The following is a 15,161-nucleotide window of genomic DNA, read 5'->3' on the forward strand; positions in this document are numbered from 1 at the left end:
CCTGGCGCCTCTGGGGGCATTCATCTTTCCAGTGCCCTCTTTCCTTACAGTAGGCGCACTGATCCCTCTCCAATCGTGGTCTGGGATTCTCCCCTCGTGGCCGGGATTGATTGAAGGAATCTCGGGGCCTGGCTGGCGGTCCAGGGTCCCACTTTGGCTTCCCATTTGCTAGAGGTCGACCTCGGTTAAGGGTGGAATTAGTAATGGCTGCCGCCAAAAGGTCGGCCTTCTTCTGCATCTTCCGGTCAGCCTCTCGGCGCATCTCCTGATCTCTATTAACGAAAACCTTTGTTGCGATCTCAATTAACTGAGTGGTATTCATCCCTGCGAATCCCTCCTGACGCTGCAGCTTCTTCCGGATATCTGGCATACTCTGGGCCACCAATGCACTATTCACCATTCTCTGGTTTTCTAGTGCCTCAGGGTCAAATGGGGTGTATGTTCTGTAGGCTTCAATTAGTCGCTCTAAAAAGGCCCCAGGGGATTCAGTTGCCCCTTGGAGAATTTCAGAGACCTTTGCCAAATTAATGGGCCTCTTTATGCCTTTTCTCATACCTTCCAGCAAGTCCCGGCAATAGCCAGACAACAGTTCATAGTGCTGCACGTTATTTGGATCCCAAGCTGGAGCTGCGCGAGGGAACCGAGTTCTAACCCATTCCTCTGGGTCCTGTATCCCCTCGGGAACACACGCTCGCCTGATGGCCTCAGCATTTTGTAAAATCTTCCGCCTCTCCTCAGTTGTGAAGAGGGTCAGGAGAAGTTGTTGACAATCAGTCCAGGTTGGGTTATGGGTGGCCATAATGCTAGCCACTAGGTCCACCACTGCCTGAGGCTTTTCAGTATAAGAGGGGTAATGCGTCTTCCAATTCAGGAGATCGGTGGTTGTGAAGGGTACATACTGGTAGGCCTGTGCCTGTATAACCTGACCCTGATTATTAGGATCCGGTCGAGTGGTGGTTACCTGGCGGAGGGGCAGAGCTCTCGAGGAGGTGGGAATGGAACCTGAGGTAGAGCTAGGAGCTACCCCCCTATCATGCTCAAAAGTGATTGCAGCAGGTCTAGCCCATTCAGGGGAGGTGTGTTGAACCCCTGAGGGATGGGGAGGGGTACTCATAGACTGAGAGGTGATCACAGGTGATTCAGTCCATTGAAAGGGATGCTGGGCCCCTGATGAGTGGGGAGGGGAACTAGAGGGAGAGGCTGGGCTGTCGGGAGTTGAGGAGTCAGGGAGTGCAGCCCAAAGCGGGTCTTTGGAGGTTAGCAGGGAAGGATGTGGCACAGAAGGGTAGAGGCTGGGTGAAAAGTCCAACCTAGGATGTGGCGGGGTTTGCACAGAAGGGGAGGAACTATCCGGAGAAGCCTGTGCTGGAGAGGCTTGGGCTGGACGGCGTGGATCTCTGGGGGTGGCACGGAACCCCAACAATGGGCCATAAGGTGGTGGCTCAAGATCTGAGGGGTCATCAGAGAGTATGGGTTTCTCGGACAGGGTAGGGGCGGAAGCCACCGATTGGGTGGTAGGCTTCCTGGGGCTCTTTCCCTCTTCCAGTTTAGATTTTCTAATCTTTCTTTGAGCGCGGCCCAACATGAATTTTACTGGGGATCCCATATAAGTTTTCAACCAAGAGGGAGGGTCAGTCACAAGGCTGTCCCAGGAATCTATATAAGGGAGTTGTTCAAGATATTCTGGTTCTCCTACAACTATGCTGTAGACCTTCCGGATTACTTCAATATCTAAGCTGCCACTAGGGGGCGACCCCACTCCCATAGATGGCCACTCAACTTCACACAAGGTTCTTAGAGTACTTAAGCTTAAAGTCTGTCCATAATCATTAATTAAAAATCCTTTCTTGAAATTCTTAAGCATACAATCTAAGGGAGTATCAATTTGTCTAGATGATGTCCCTCCCATAATGCTTGCAGTTACAACACACAAAAAGGGAGGGAATTTTTGGAAGTGTGGTTATGGGGTCCGCACTCCCGAGACAAAAGGTAAACAGACAACAATCGCTTCCTTCCGTCGCTGGCCAATTGAACTCGCGTTAACTGGAAACGCAGCTATAAGAAGTCCACTCTCATTTAACATTCAGGCATCACACACATTCAGTACAGAAAATCCCACCCAACAATTTCAGATTTCTCAAATACAGATAAGCGTTGACGGTTTTGCTGCTAGTCCCCACTAGACTAGAAGCTACTAAGGCCTTCACTGAGAGTTGATCAGACTCCCCTTCCCTCAATTTTTGAGGGGCTGGTTTACAGTTTCCTAACTAGGATTACAATACAGAATACAGAATACATACCCGGCTAATGTTCCTCAGGCAGTTGGGTGCCAGAAATTGCTGCAGGGTTCAGGATCCCACTTCTGACACCAAGAATTGTTGCAGGAATTACCACTATTGTCAGCAGAATCTGTGGTACTTCAGGAGTCAAACAGCACACACAAGAATGAGGGAGAAATCTTCTTTATTTGCCAGCAAACAAAGTAGGACATCAGCACTAACTCTCTTCTTCTCTTTCTCAGCTCTCTGGATCTTGTGGCTTCTGTCTGTCCTCTTCAGCTCTCTTCTCTTCTTCTCAGCTCCTTCTTCTGACGTAAGCTGCTTCTGCTCCCAGTTATATTCAGTTCTAACCCCCTCCTAGCCCCCCTTACTTTCCAGATGGTAAAGAATAGATTGATTACCTTGTCTGAACCAATCATCTCTATACATATATTCAAAATATCAGTTACATAGGTTTGATATTTTCTAAACTGACCTGTGACCTGGGGCCTCTCACGCTAGACAATATGGCACCAGAACTCTTGCATTTTATTATTATTCACATAATCAGTTTCCCAATCAACTTCATACTAACTTAGGTTCATTGAGGGGCTAAGGGGCCAGTCTTGCTTAATGGCATACAGTCCTACATTTTGCTATAATCCATCAAGGAAGTAAGTTGACTTTTTCTGACCTCTTTCACCTATTAGCTTCATACATTGAACTAGCTAGGACTGTGGATAATTCAAACCAGATGATGACCTTTTCAACTGCAGTCTTACTTGAAAAGTCACACTGAGTTGAACAGATATTCTACATAGAAACAAAACTTATTAATTACACAGAATAAAACATATTCTAAAATAAGCAGAAATCAGAATTTCTTATAAGACATATTCTAAATACTTATAATGGTATCTATAATATCTAGAATATCTATATCTAACCTGTTTCCTTCTAACTAGCATTTTAAACTAATCCTTTTAAAACTACAATATGCCTGCAACATGCCTTGTTCATAATGGTATACATATGTGGTAAAATAATATCTATGAACTAGCCTTAACCATCCATCACTCACAAGGGGTCAAAGAAAGTTTCTCTCTCTGACCTTTCTAAGCCAAACGTTAAACTTCTAAATAATCTAAACCATATGGCATTCCTCCATCACTTGCAAGACTAAAAAGTTAAATACCATATTATTTCTATGCCCACGCTGTCTCAAGTTCACATAAGCAGTTGAGTTTAAGTTGGCAGAGGAGGAGGAAGTGACCCAATGTGCAGCAGTTCACTTCCTCCTCCTGCTCCTGCCACATGATCTCTGCGGGGAGGGGGGGGGAGAGCCAGCTTCAGGCATACAAAGAAGGGGGGACAAAGAAATGTAAATGTGCCATTGGGAAGGTGGGAGGATAAGCAGACAAAAGTGAGTGTGCCACTGGAGAGGGTGGAGAAGGCTGAAGCTTGAAGAGGGAAATAGAGAATTTCAGGCCTTAAGATGGAGAAATTCTGTGCAGAAATGTTACAAATAAACAGCGCAGAATTTTCAAAATTTTGGGCAGAATTCCCTCAGGAGTATACTTTGCTTACTGAGCATAATAAATATGCTATAGCTCAATAACTCTGCATTGTTCCATGTGAAATAACTAGCTGCAGAAGTAGTTAAGCGTCAAAAAGAATTTGCAGTGATCCAGTAATATTTGGCTTTATCAGTAGGCCATAAAAGGTCTTTTCTACCTGTTTGATTGCTTCAAGGCTTCTTTGTTTGGGGCAGGTCTGAAGCAGGCTCTTGAGCTTTTCAGAGTCTTTCTTCTGAAATGAAAAGGAAATGTCAGTGGCAGTCTTTCTGCTTCTGCGGACTACTCTTATCCAGAGATGGGGTCCTTATAAAAGTACTTAAATAAAAAAAAGTATAAAGTCTCATCCCAAAAAAATAATCAAGCAAAAGTAAAAAAGTACAGCTCTTAAAACTACTTTTTGTTATTACAAAGAAAAAAGTATTCCTTAACATGTTGGCCCACAGAATCTAGTATATTTACAAAAAATACTGTATTGTGATTATGTACCTATCAACTTCTAATCTGTCTAGATCTCTGTGGGTACATTGGAACAAAAACCTAATAAATGAAATTACACATTTAAATTAATTCCTTTTTATTTGTGATAGGAGGGAAGGAGTTTTGTGTTTTACATTTTCAAATGGTTGCCACTATAGTATTTTTAATAGTTATATGCATAGCATTTTTATATGTAGATTAATTTTACATTTGTAAATGTTTTGTCTTTTAATCATCTCCGTGATAGGCTTCCGTGTGAGAAACCAGCAAGAAAGGGTGGGGCTGGGAATGGTAATGGAAAACCATATCCGAGAAAACAAGGCAACAAGCCACAGGTGCCCACAGATTCCTTTCCCTCCCTCTCCCCCCACCCCCCACCTCCTCTGCAAATCTAAAGAGATCAGACAAGCCAGGGAATGGTACCTGCAAATATCTAGTCAGCTCTCTCTTGGCTCAGTAGTGGGCTAATTGCTTAGCTTGCTGTTGCAAAACATAATACACAGTACTGCTGCAGAGTGCAGAGCAGACACATTGAGGGCTCTGAGACTGAGAGATGACTACTAGTTAGTAACAATGATTAATGCTACTGTCGCAGGCAGCAGGCGAGCAGCACTGCTACCTCCTGGTTGCATGTGGAAGTCTCTGGAAAATTCACTCAGCTGCATATGAAGGTGCCCACATGCAGGTGCCAGTACTCAGGTGACCTCTGGTGCTGCTGGTCTGTGCATATGTCAAACAGTATGAGCCTACATCAGCCCGGGAAGAGAGGGCTTAGTTCCAGGAAGGCTGGTCCTGCAGACTGATTGCAGACTTGCAGCGCAGTGCCAGCCCATCTCTGCTAAGGAGCTGCACTAGGTCTTGCAGCCCTGGCAGCTAGAGATAATTGAGCAGCACCAACGGAGGGCTAATGGGCAACTTGGTCCGGCTGCAGGAGCAGGACATCGCTGAACACCACTTCAGCGCATAAGTACCACGTCTTCCGAGTCCTCATCATTTCAATCAGTGCAGCCACACTAGTCTGTTGCTAAATTAGGAAGAGGATGCAGGAGCGGGGGCCACTTTGGAGGACTCTGGGTAGGTGAGAGGCTGAGGGTATACTTCCTCAGCCAGTCCTACTCGGGTTGGGGGGGGGGGGGGGGAATGACTAGGGTTTCCAAGTGATATCAGACACTGGCTTCCATCTGATTGTGCCCGGACTTCTGGTCCCAGCTCAGCTGTTTCTGGGACCGGATGTTTGGGCCCAATCAGCTGCAAGACGGGTCTGACATTGCCTGTAGAGGGGGAGAAGTAGAGGTATGGAAAATACTTTTAAAAATACTTTCTACACGTGTACTTTGTTACTAAGTACAAAACTACAGCTTATTTGTAACGAGTTACAAGTAAAAGGTTTGACAAAAAAAATGTAACTTGTTACAAGTAAAAGTACTGCCAATTGTACTTAAATGCTGTAACAAAGTACAAGTACTTCATTACTACCCATCTCTGCTCTTATCTGTCTCTATGGACATTTAAATTAAGTAAACACTTTGAGCACATCAAGACTTGAGTTAACAGACCTTGTGCTTCTGTAGCATTTACTTTGCCCCAAGTTGTTACCAACTACTTATGTGTACAATTAGACTCATTTAAAAGGGAAGGTAGATGAGATGGGCTTTTTTAAACTCAAGTTTCAAGTTTCTCCTTTACTTGATATACCGCCAAGAGTATGCTCCATCATAGCAGTTCACAATAGCAAAAAGAAAATCAAAAGAAAGGAACTGCAATGCATATAGGATAGGCAAAAGAAAGAAAAGAGAGCAGGGGCAGGAGGAGGCAGGAGGGGAGGGGACTAGTGAGGGAAAAAGAAACCAAATGCCAAACTTTCTATGATGATCTTAAAAGTAGTTATGTGATTGGCAATGAACACTAAATACAAAAATATGCAGAATATTGCTTATTTTATAGTGCTACAATGCTAGACATATGAATTTGTGAGTATAGAAATTCAAGAGATCAGTACTTAGGAAAGGTACAAAGTTCTGATGTGCACCACAGAGTAAAGTAATTCTGATGGTGATCATATCAAATGATATCAAAGTTGCAAAACAGTGTCACATTGTAGTGATGAGAGCCAGGGCAATGCTAAAGTGTATTGGAGAGATATAACTAGGAGAAAAAAGTTATGGTAATACTTCTGTATAAACCATTGATAAGATCCAAAGTTGCCAGCCCTCCAGAACTATCTGAACTCTCTAAGAATTAAAGGTCAACCTGTAATCCAATCTAAGTAATTCTGAAAAATAAGTGAAACACCCCCTTTCCAGCGCTTCCTTGGGTCCAGGGTCCGAGCGGGAGAGGAGCCTCCTTGATGGGCAGACTCCTTCGGACCCTTCACCTCACAATCTACGCTTGGTGCCTCCACCTGGGAAAAAAGGTGGTTAGTGGGTTCGGAGATCCTGTTCTCCTCCCAGGAACTCGCAGGGGGATGATCAGAAGCAAATGCCGGTGCTAGAGGCTGTTAGTGCCATACTAGCGCCGGCGTTTGCTACTGCCCCATGATCAGAGTCCCCGCGCGCATGAAACAACGCGCTCGAGGGATCTGAATGCAACTAGCATGCAAATGAATGCAAAACAGGGCTAAACATATTCATCCCCAATGATCAGTGACCAGTGCGCCAAAGATTGGATCGCTGGCCGCGACAAATCCTATGCCAGCTCCGAACTGGTGTTAGGTTATACAGATCATTGGGGAGGAATGGTGAGCCCTCTCCAGCATGCATTTGCATGCTAGCAGGCTCCCATTCCCCCCAACAAAGCAAACCTGGACCCCCCCCAGTGACAGGGGGCTGGAGGTCCGGTGGACCTCTGGTCCCCCTGATGATCCCCCCCCCCCCCCCAGGTTCAGGGAGGGCTGGAGATCCAGTGGGTCTCCAGCCCCCCTAACTCCCCTCAGCATTTCCCAAACAGCCCCTGGTGGCCCAGTAGGCGACCAACCCCCCCCCCCACCAAGTGACGGGGGGAGGGCTGGAGTTTCTCCCTTATATGGTGTGTAGCCCCGCCCAGCACATCCCAGGATACACTGGGCAGGCCTGGGCACCGCCATTTTGCGGCGTCGAAGGAAGAGGAGGGAGGCAGGCTACCTCCCTCCTCCAACCCACAAGGTAGGGGGTGGGGGGTAGGGAGGGAGGGGCAGATTAATCACTGGACCACCAGGGACCCTTTTCTGGGGGGGTTAGGGGGGCTGGAGACCCACTGGATTTCCAGTCCTTCCTAAACCTGGGGGAGGGATCTTCGGACCTCCAGCCCCCTGTCACTTGGGGGGGGGGGCTGGTCGCCCACTGGGCCACCAGGGACTGCATGGGAAATGTTGAGGGGAGTTAGGGGGGGCTAGAGACCCACCGGATCTCCAGCCCTCCCTGAACCTGGGGGGGAATCGTCGGGGGACTGGAGGTCCACCGGACCTCCACCCCCCATTGCTCAGGGCAGGGGTAGTTGCGGCCTGGTGGTCCCATGGACCTCCAGCCCCTGTGTTTGACTGGTTTGGGCTTTTGACAGCCCAGACCTGTCAAACAAGTGCGGGAGGATTGTGCTGAGCGCATGCTCAAACACAATTCTCCCGCACTTCTACCCCATGATCAAAGATAATTGTGTGCTTAAATTTGCATGCAATTATCTCTGGTCATAGGTCTAATAACGCCCCGTGCTGTTCCAGTGCTATTTTAGAGCGCTGTTTGGAACAGCACAGGGTTTTTGATCATCTGCTTGTCAGTCTTGGATTGAACCCCCCTGTGGGATGCAAGTTAGCAGTTAATTAGAATGGCCCCAGAGAGCCATTGGTTAAATCACTCCACAGTCCAGTAACTTATATGAGAAATAACTGGAACTTTTATTAACCTCTGCAACCAACAGTTCAGTCTGTTCAAACCAAAGAAATTAATAACAGTCCAACGCAAACATGACTTGATTTTAGAAAAATATATACAGGAATGCAGATCCAAAATATGTATACTTTATTCAGCGCCTCTCCTTGTCCATCCCTTCAAATGGCAATCAATCCCGAACTGGCTATACTCCTCTTTTATGCGGGTCCTGGACTCCAATGTCGCAACCCCTCTACAAGATGGAACTCTCCCCAGTTTCCACCTCCCGCTCCTGGAAGTGATCTACTTGACCCACTCTCCATAACTCACTGACAGTTTCTGTCCATGTGGACTATGACTTCTCTCTTCCTTCAGCCATGGGTTGACAGTTCTTAACTAGGGACTCCCTTTTCTCTCTTCACTGATGTCCTGACGGGGGAATCTTGGACCACCAAAAGATCATGTGCAAGCACATGGTAACCTTTTTTTATCTCCCTCACTAAAACGAGCACACAGGTCTGAGAGGGGAAGAGACAGCAGGGCAGGCAATGCGGCGGTGCCAGAGACCAGCGCTGAATGAAGGCTTCAGTTGTCGAGGGTTGGGGACCCCCACAAGCCAAACCAGAGACCCAGAGCAAATTTGGGGAGACCCAGGCCCCTGTGACCCCCTGTAGCTATGCCACTGATCTCTCCCCCTTCCCATCCATCAGCACCCCATTTCTCTCCCTCTCTCTTTCTCCCCATCCAGTATCTATCCCCCTCCACTCCCACCCTTCCAGCAGCACTCATCAAGTCTTTCTTTGCCCACCCAGCATTGCACCGCCTCTTTGTCTCTCTACCCAATCCAGTATCAGCCCCTTTCTCTCTCCTTCCCCCTCCCTCCTGCTCACTCTCTTGCTACCTTCCCAGATCAGTGGCAGCAGTACCAGTGGTAACACAAAATGAAGATGTGTGGGATCACTGAGCACAGATGAAAAAAGGTAAATCCAAGGGATTGAAAGAGAAGAGTTAAAGAAGTCAGAAAGCTATTGAGACGTACTAGGCCTAGGATAGAGGCTTGAGGTACTCCAGAAAGAAGGGGCTGGGGATTAGAAGTGATACCACAATGATGGACTACAAAAAGAACAGCTAGCAAACTAGGAGTGAAACCAGCACAAATGCCACTGATGCCTAGATTCGCAAGTTGCAGAGGTTTGCTGTGGCTGACTAAATCAAAGGGTGTTGAAAGGTCCAGGGAAATCAGGATATCTACTGTAGCCCATGTTAACTTCCCCCTGATTCTCCAATATGAATGTTGGATTGGATGTTAGACTGGTATAACTAACTGTTAAATATTACATTACGAAACCCAGTACAAGAATGGTGACATTAACTTCTGCGTGTGCAACAAGCTCAAAATCTAACTTTGAGTAATTCTAGTGCCAGTGTCAGAGAGTTATGCTGCTGACCATCTAACATTTTATATGGTTAATGCTAGATTGTTAAGGCCAAGGTTAAACATAGTATATGATTCCTTTGTGGAGAAGAAGCATGTCTTACATGGTTACGCAATAATGATCAGGTGATTCTGAGCCATTTGTCATTGGCAGGGTTTGCACATAAGGAAACCCCTCAAGCAGGAGCAAGAGGTTGAAGAGTATTGATACTTATAAGGAAGGATATAAAATATGCAGTTATAAAACATTATGCAGAGCAAGGTTGTGAAGCCATAAATAATTTCATTTGTAAATGGGGATTTGTTTATTGAATTGATTACCACAATCTACTGGTATTGATCCATCTTTGCTAACTGAATAGATGAAGTCCTGGCAGTTAGATCTTTTACAATAAATTATATTAAGAGATTTTAACTTTGCACTGTCCCGTTTTGAAGCTACATCTTTGTTGCATGAATTTTTGAAATTCATGAGCTTATTAGGTTAGCAACAATTAAACGACCACGGTTGGCTGTCGAAGGTATATCTGGGAATGGAGTGGACATTGCGTTGTTCATGAAAGAAAGCGTTTATAAGCAGCTTGAAAATCTGGCAGTAGACAAAGCTATGGGGCCAGATGGGATACATCTCAGGATACTGAGGGAGCTCAGAGAAGTCCTGGCTGGACCTCTTAAGGATTTATTTAATAGATCTTTAGGGACGAGAGAAGTTCTTCAGGACTGGAGATGAGCTTATGTAGCCCTCTTCACAAAAGCGGGGACAAGGAAGAAGTGGAAAACTACAGGCTGGTAAGCCTCACATTGGTGGTAGGAAAAATAATGGAGTTGCTGCTGAATAAAAGGATAGTTAACTTTCTAGAAGTCAATAGGTTACAGATTTGAGGCAACATGGCTTTACCAAAGGAAAATCCTGCCAAATGAATCTGATTGACTTCTATGACTGTGTGACCAAAGAACTGGGTAAAGGACATGCACTAGATGTAATGTACTTGCATTTCAGCAAAGCCTTTGATATGGTCTCTAACAGGAGACTCATGAATAAGCTGAGAGGTCTGAATTTAGGACACAAAATGGTGAAATGGATTGGAAACTGGTTGACTGATAGGTGACAGAGGGTGGTGGTAAATTGAATCCACTCGGAAGAAAGGAAAGTGAGCAGTGGAGTTCCTCAGGGATCTGAGCAGGGGCCAATTCTATTTAATATAATTGTGAGAGACATTACTGGAGGGTTAGCTTGTTATTCAATTAAATTGCACGCACAAATTGGACATGTGCCCAAATTTGCACCCACAGTTTTGAGTGACTTTTATAGAATTAGGGTTACAATGTGTATAATATCAGTAACACATACTGAGGGAGGTAGCTGGCAGACAGTGATGTACTTCTTCCCTGATGTTTAAAAAAATGCCCCTACTGTCCCTTCTTTTTTTTTTTTTTTAAGAGTGGTGCTTATACAAGGGGACAAATGTTCCCTTTTAAGCTGTGCTAAACATCCAGTATTTTAATAAAATTCAGGAGTAGCTATATACTACAAATAGGGAACGCATGCACAGTATGGGTTATGGAATTCTTTCCAACTTCCTGTCAACTCAGTCCTTAGAGGGTACATTGTTGGGCAAAATGGATGAGCAATTTTACTCTTTCATCTACTATGTTACTATGACTGGCTTGGCCCTTATTTATACATTTATTTACTCATGTAACCTGTCCAGAAGGACCCTCAGCCAGTCAGGATTTCAGGATATCGACATTGAATATGGATATTTGCATGCACTGCCTTCAATTCAGGCAAGTCTTTCTTATGCATATCCATTATGGATATCTTGAAAACCTGACTGGTCGGAAATCCCCCAGGACTTGATGTTGCCGTTGTCCGGGTCTTGTGGAGTCTGAATAAGATCGCCAGCTGCAGAAGCCTAAGAGAACATATTCCCCAGGATGTGTTTGGGTGCCACTATTTTAATAGATTGCTTTAGCAAAGGAAGTCTTACCTTACCAATGTTGACTCTGCCCCATTAAGTCATGTCTAGCCATGTGTCAGTAATTCTGGTTTTCAGAACAGCTTCTACCATTTTGCCTAGCATGTCTGTAGTGTCTCCCTACCTTCTTTTATTTTCTCATTTACATTAATACTATTTCCCTTTTATCTATTAAAGCTCTTGATTATGGTACAATGGTAAATACTGAAAATACTGACGTGAGTTTTTCTAGAGAAGCTGGTGATGTTGAATAGGAGGTCTGTTTTGCCATGTGTCTGTATCTTTAGGTGAAATATTGTCCATTCTACTGCTGCGCTCCTTCCAATGTACCTGGGGAAAAGAGGATGGGAAACTATTATATTCATAAGTAAGAAACACATTATAATGTTTTATACTAAAGGTATTGATCCCTGCAATTGTATCCATATACATCAGCTTGGGTTATGTTCATACACACAACCCATTCATAATGAGTTAACTCTGTGGATTGGGAAAAAGTTACCTAACCTTTCAGTTCTGTTATTTTAAATCCCAAGCTCCAAGTAACAGGGACTAAACCTTATGTGTATCCATACAGCTCTGCATATGCCTAGTAGCACTGTATAAATGATAAGTAGTAGTTTTAGATATATATGAAATTTATTCATGATTTAAGTAAAACTCTAACAACTATAGGAGAATACAAACACTATAGAAATAATTCCAACCTGATAAGAGGAGTTTGTATTGTAAATAAAGTTGGTTTGAAGGTGCCCCAATTAATTGCAAGGGAAAAACTCCCACCTTGTTTATAACATATATATCAAATGGAACCTCAAACCTCCATACAAGGGACCATTCCAACGGAATTTAACACACCTTGTATAATAAGGAGTCCATTACTATCATAGGTTCCTCCCAAGAAGGAAAAGGAGAAAAAAAACCCAGACGTAAAAACTCAGGCTACATGAGAAAAAAACGAATGGGATGAATAAACTCTCTTTCCTTCTTGTATCTACCAATTAAATGAACACCTAACCCAAACCAACCCAACCTAGGCTGGTCCCTGCCTCAAGGAACTACCTAAAGAACACTCCGGGGAGGAATACCTAAGCCCTTGTAAAATAGGAGGAAAAACTAAGGGGCAAAAATCTAACTACCCCTTAAACCTTAGATGTAATCCCCCTAAAGACCTAACTTGCCAGAAACATGCCCGCCAAATAATATGTCTAAAGAGTTTCTTAACTTAGTTCAAACTGGGCTGTTTCCTTGAGAAAATTCCCCTCAGAAGGTCTCCGGAGCCTTTCAAAAAATCTTGAACTGACAAAAAAACGCCAGCCCTCTAAATCTTCGTCCGACGATAAACACCAGCCCTCCAACAAGAGCGCCTTGTTTCGCCAACCTTGTGGCTGCCTCAGGAAGGGCGCTTACAATCCATCTTACATTGTAGAAAGCAACGCTGGATACCAAGCCTCAGTCGTATAGATGCCAAAGATGGTGCGGGAGCAGAACTTCCGGAATGAATATTACTTTTTATACTTGCAAATGTGTCATGACGTCACCTCATATCCAATCATCTTTATCCAAAATTCACAGAAGCAACGTCACTCACCCAGCTGCATCTCAATAATAAGCATTCCACTCGATATTTTTATTCAATCCATGAGGTGCAACTGTTTTCAGTAAGTAAATCCAATGTTGTTCCTTACACCACAAAATTGTTTTACAATCCCCCCCTCTCTTACCCATACAAACTTGATCAATGACCATGCATTGTAACTGATTGAACTGATGTTGAGCCTGTTGACAATGACGTGTCATGGGAGCTTCCAACTTGGCATTAGTAATACAATGCCGTTGCTCTATAACCCTGGTTTTAAACTGGTGAGTAGTATATCCTATATAGATTAAATTACACGGACATCGAAAAAGATAAATCACATTTTTTGACTCGCATGTGGTTCTATACTTCAACTTGTAAGTCCTACCTTCTGTAGATTTAAACGCCAAACTTTTTATTGTGATAGAACAAATAGAACAATGTCCATATTTCTGATGATATCCCTCTATGCGTGGACTATTAGACCACACATCTGCCACACTAAGATGATCCTAAAGATTACGATTTTGAGCAAAAGACAACATGAGGTGATGATCTTGAAATGCTTCCTGAGTAAGCATAAGGTTCCAATGCTTTCTAAGTATCGCAGAGATCTGAGGAGATCTATCTGTAAACTTCAAAACACAAGAAATAACTTTGTCCATGTTATCAGTTCTTTTAAGTTGGTTATCTTGGATAAGGAACTCCCTGTGTTGGAACAAAGCCCTCTTGTAAGATTGTTTAACAAGCTTATCCGGATATCCTCTTTCTTTAAATTTATTTCGCAGCTCCCCCGCAGATTTCTGGTATTGCTGGGGGGTATCGCAAATCCTACGGTACCTTAAGAATTGCGAATAAGGCAAACTACGTTTAAGATGATAAGGATGCATACTATCAAATTTAAGTAGAGAGTTTCTATCCGTTGGCTTCACAAAAACTTCCGTTCTTAACACCCCACATTCCTTCTTAACCAAGACATCCAAAAAACTAATGCACTCCAAATGGAAATTGCATTCAAATTTAATAGTGGCATGGCAACTGTTGAGGTTTTGAACAAACTCCCTCAACTGTTCCTCAGAACCCTGCCATACTACAAAAACATCATCGATATACCGGCCCCAGTATTACACCCAAACAAACCCCGTATTGGTGTAAACATGCTGTTCTTCAAATTGTCCCATTATTTGGCGGGCATGTTTCTGGCAAGTTAGGTCTTTAGGTCTTTAGGGGGATTACATCTAAGGTTTAAGGGGTAGTTAGATTTTTGCCCCTTAGTTTTTCCTCCTATTTTACAAGGGCTTAGGTATTCCTCCCTGGAGTGTTCTTTAGGTAGTTCCTTGAGGCAGGGACCAGCCTAGGTTGGGTTGATTTGGGTTAGGTGTTCATTTAATTGGTAGATACAAGAAGGAGTTTTTTCATCCCATTCGTTTTTTTTTTTTTCATGTAGCCTGAGTTTTTACATCTGGGGGTTTTTTCTCCTTTTCCTTCTTGGGAGGAACCTATGATAGTAATGGACTCCTTATTATACAAGCGCTTCAGGCATATTTTCAAAGCACTTAGCCTTCCAAAGTTCCATAGAAACCTATGGAACTTTGGAAGGCTAAGTGCTTTGAAAATGAGCCTACCAAGGTGTGTTAAAGTCCGTTGGAATGGTCCCTTGTATGGAGGTTTGAGGTTCCATTTGATATATATGTTATACACAAGGTGGGAGTTTTTCCCTTGCAATTAATTGGGGCACCTTCAAACCAACTTTATTTACAATACAAACTCCTCTTATCAGGTTGGATTCATGATTTAGGTCCCATTTCCAGGGAGAGTTTTCAATACTGTTAAATCCACTAACACAGTTTGACAGTGATAGGCACCCCTTATCAAATATTGCAAAAGCATGGAGATTGAATTACCCATTCAACTGCAAAGGTAGGCCCTCCACAACAGGGTCAAAATACTATGAAATCAATGTGGGGAAGCTTGACTTGCCACTGCCCAGGCTGTGAACATTATATAGATAAATAAT

At 43.9% G+C, this 15,161-nt stretch overlaps 1 protein-coding gene across 1 annotated transcript in view; it reads right to left on the reverse strand.

Moving 5' to 3' along the window:
* Nucleotides 1–15,161, reverse strand: part of LOC115462644 — a 248,980-nt gene that overhangs the window by 216,582 nt on the left and 17,237 nt on the right. The window contains exons 3-4 of the mRNA XM_030192642.1: nt 11,784–11,895; nt 3,993–4,067 (exon numbers count right to left, since the gene is read on the reverse strand). Coding sequence (XP_030048502.1) covers nt 3,993–4,067; nt 11,784–11,895 — 187 coding nt within the window. The remainder of the gene's footprint in view (nt 1–3,992; nt 4,068–11,783; nt 11,896–15,161) is intronic.

The sequence above is a fragment of the Microcaecilia unicolor genome, chromosome 2 (genome assembly GCF_901765095.1).
Source record: "Microcaecilia unicolor chromosome 2, aMicUni1.1, whole genome shotgun sequence".
NCBI lineage: Eukaryota > Metazoa > Chordata > Amphibia > Gymnophiona > Siphonopidae > Microcaecilia > Microcaecilia unicolor.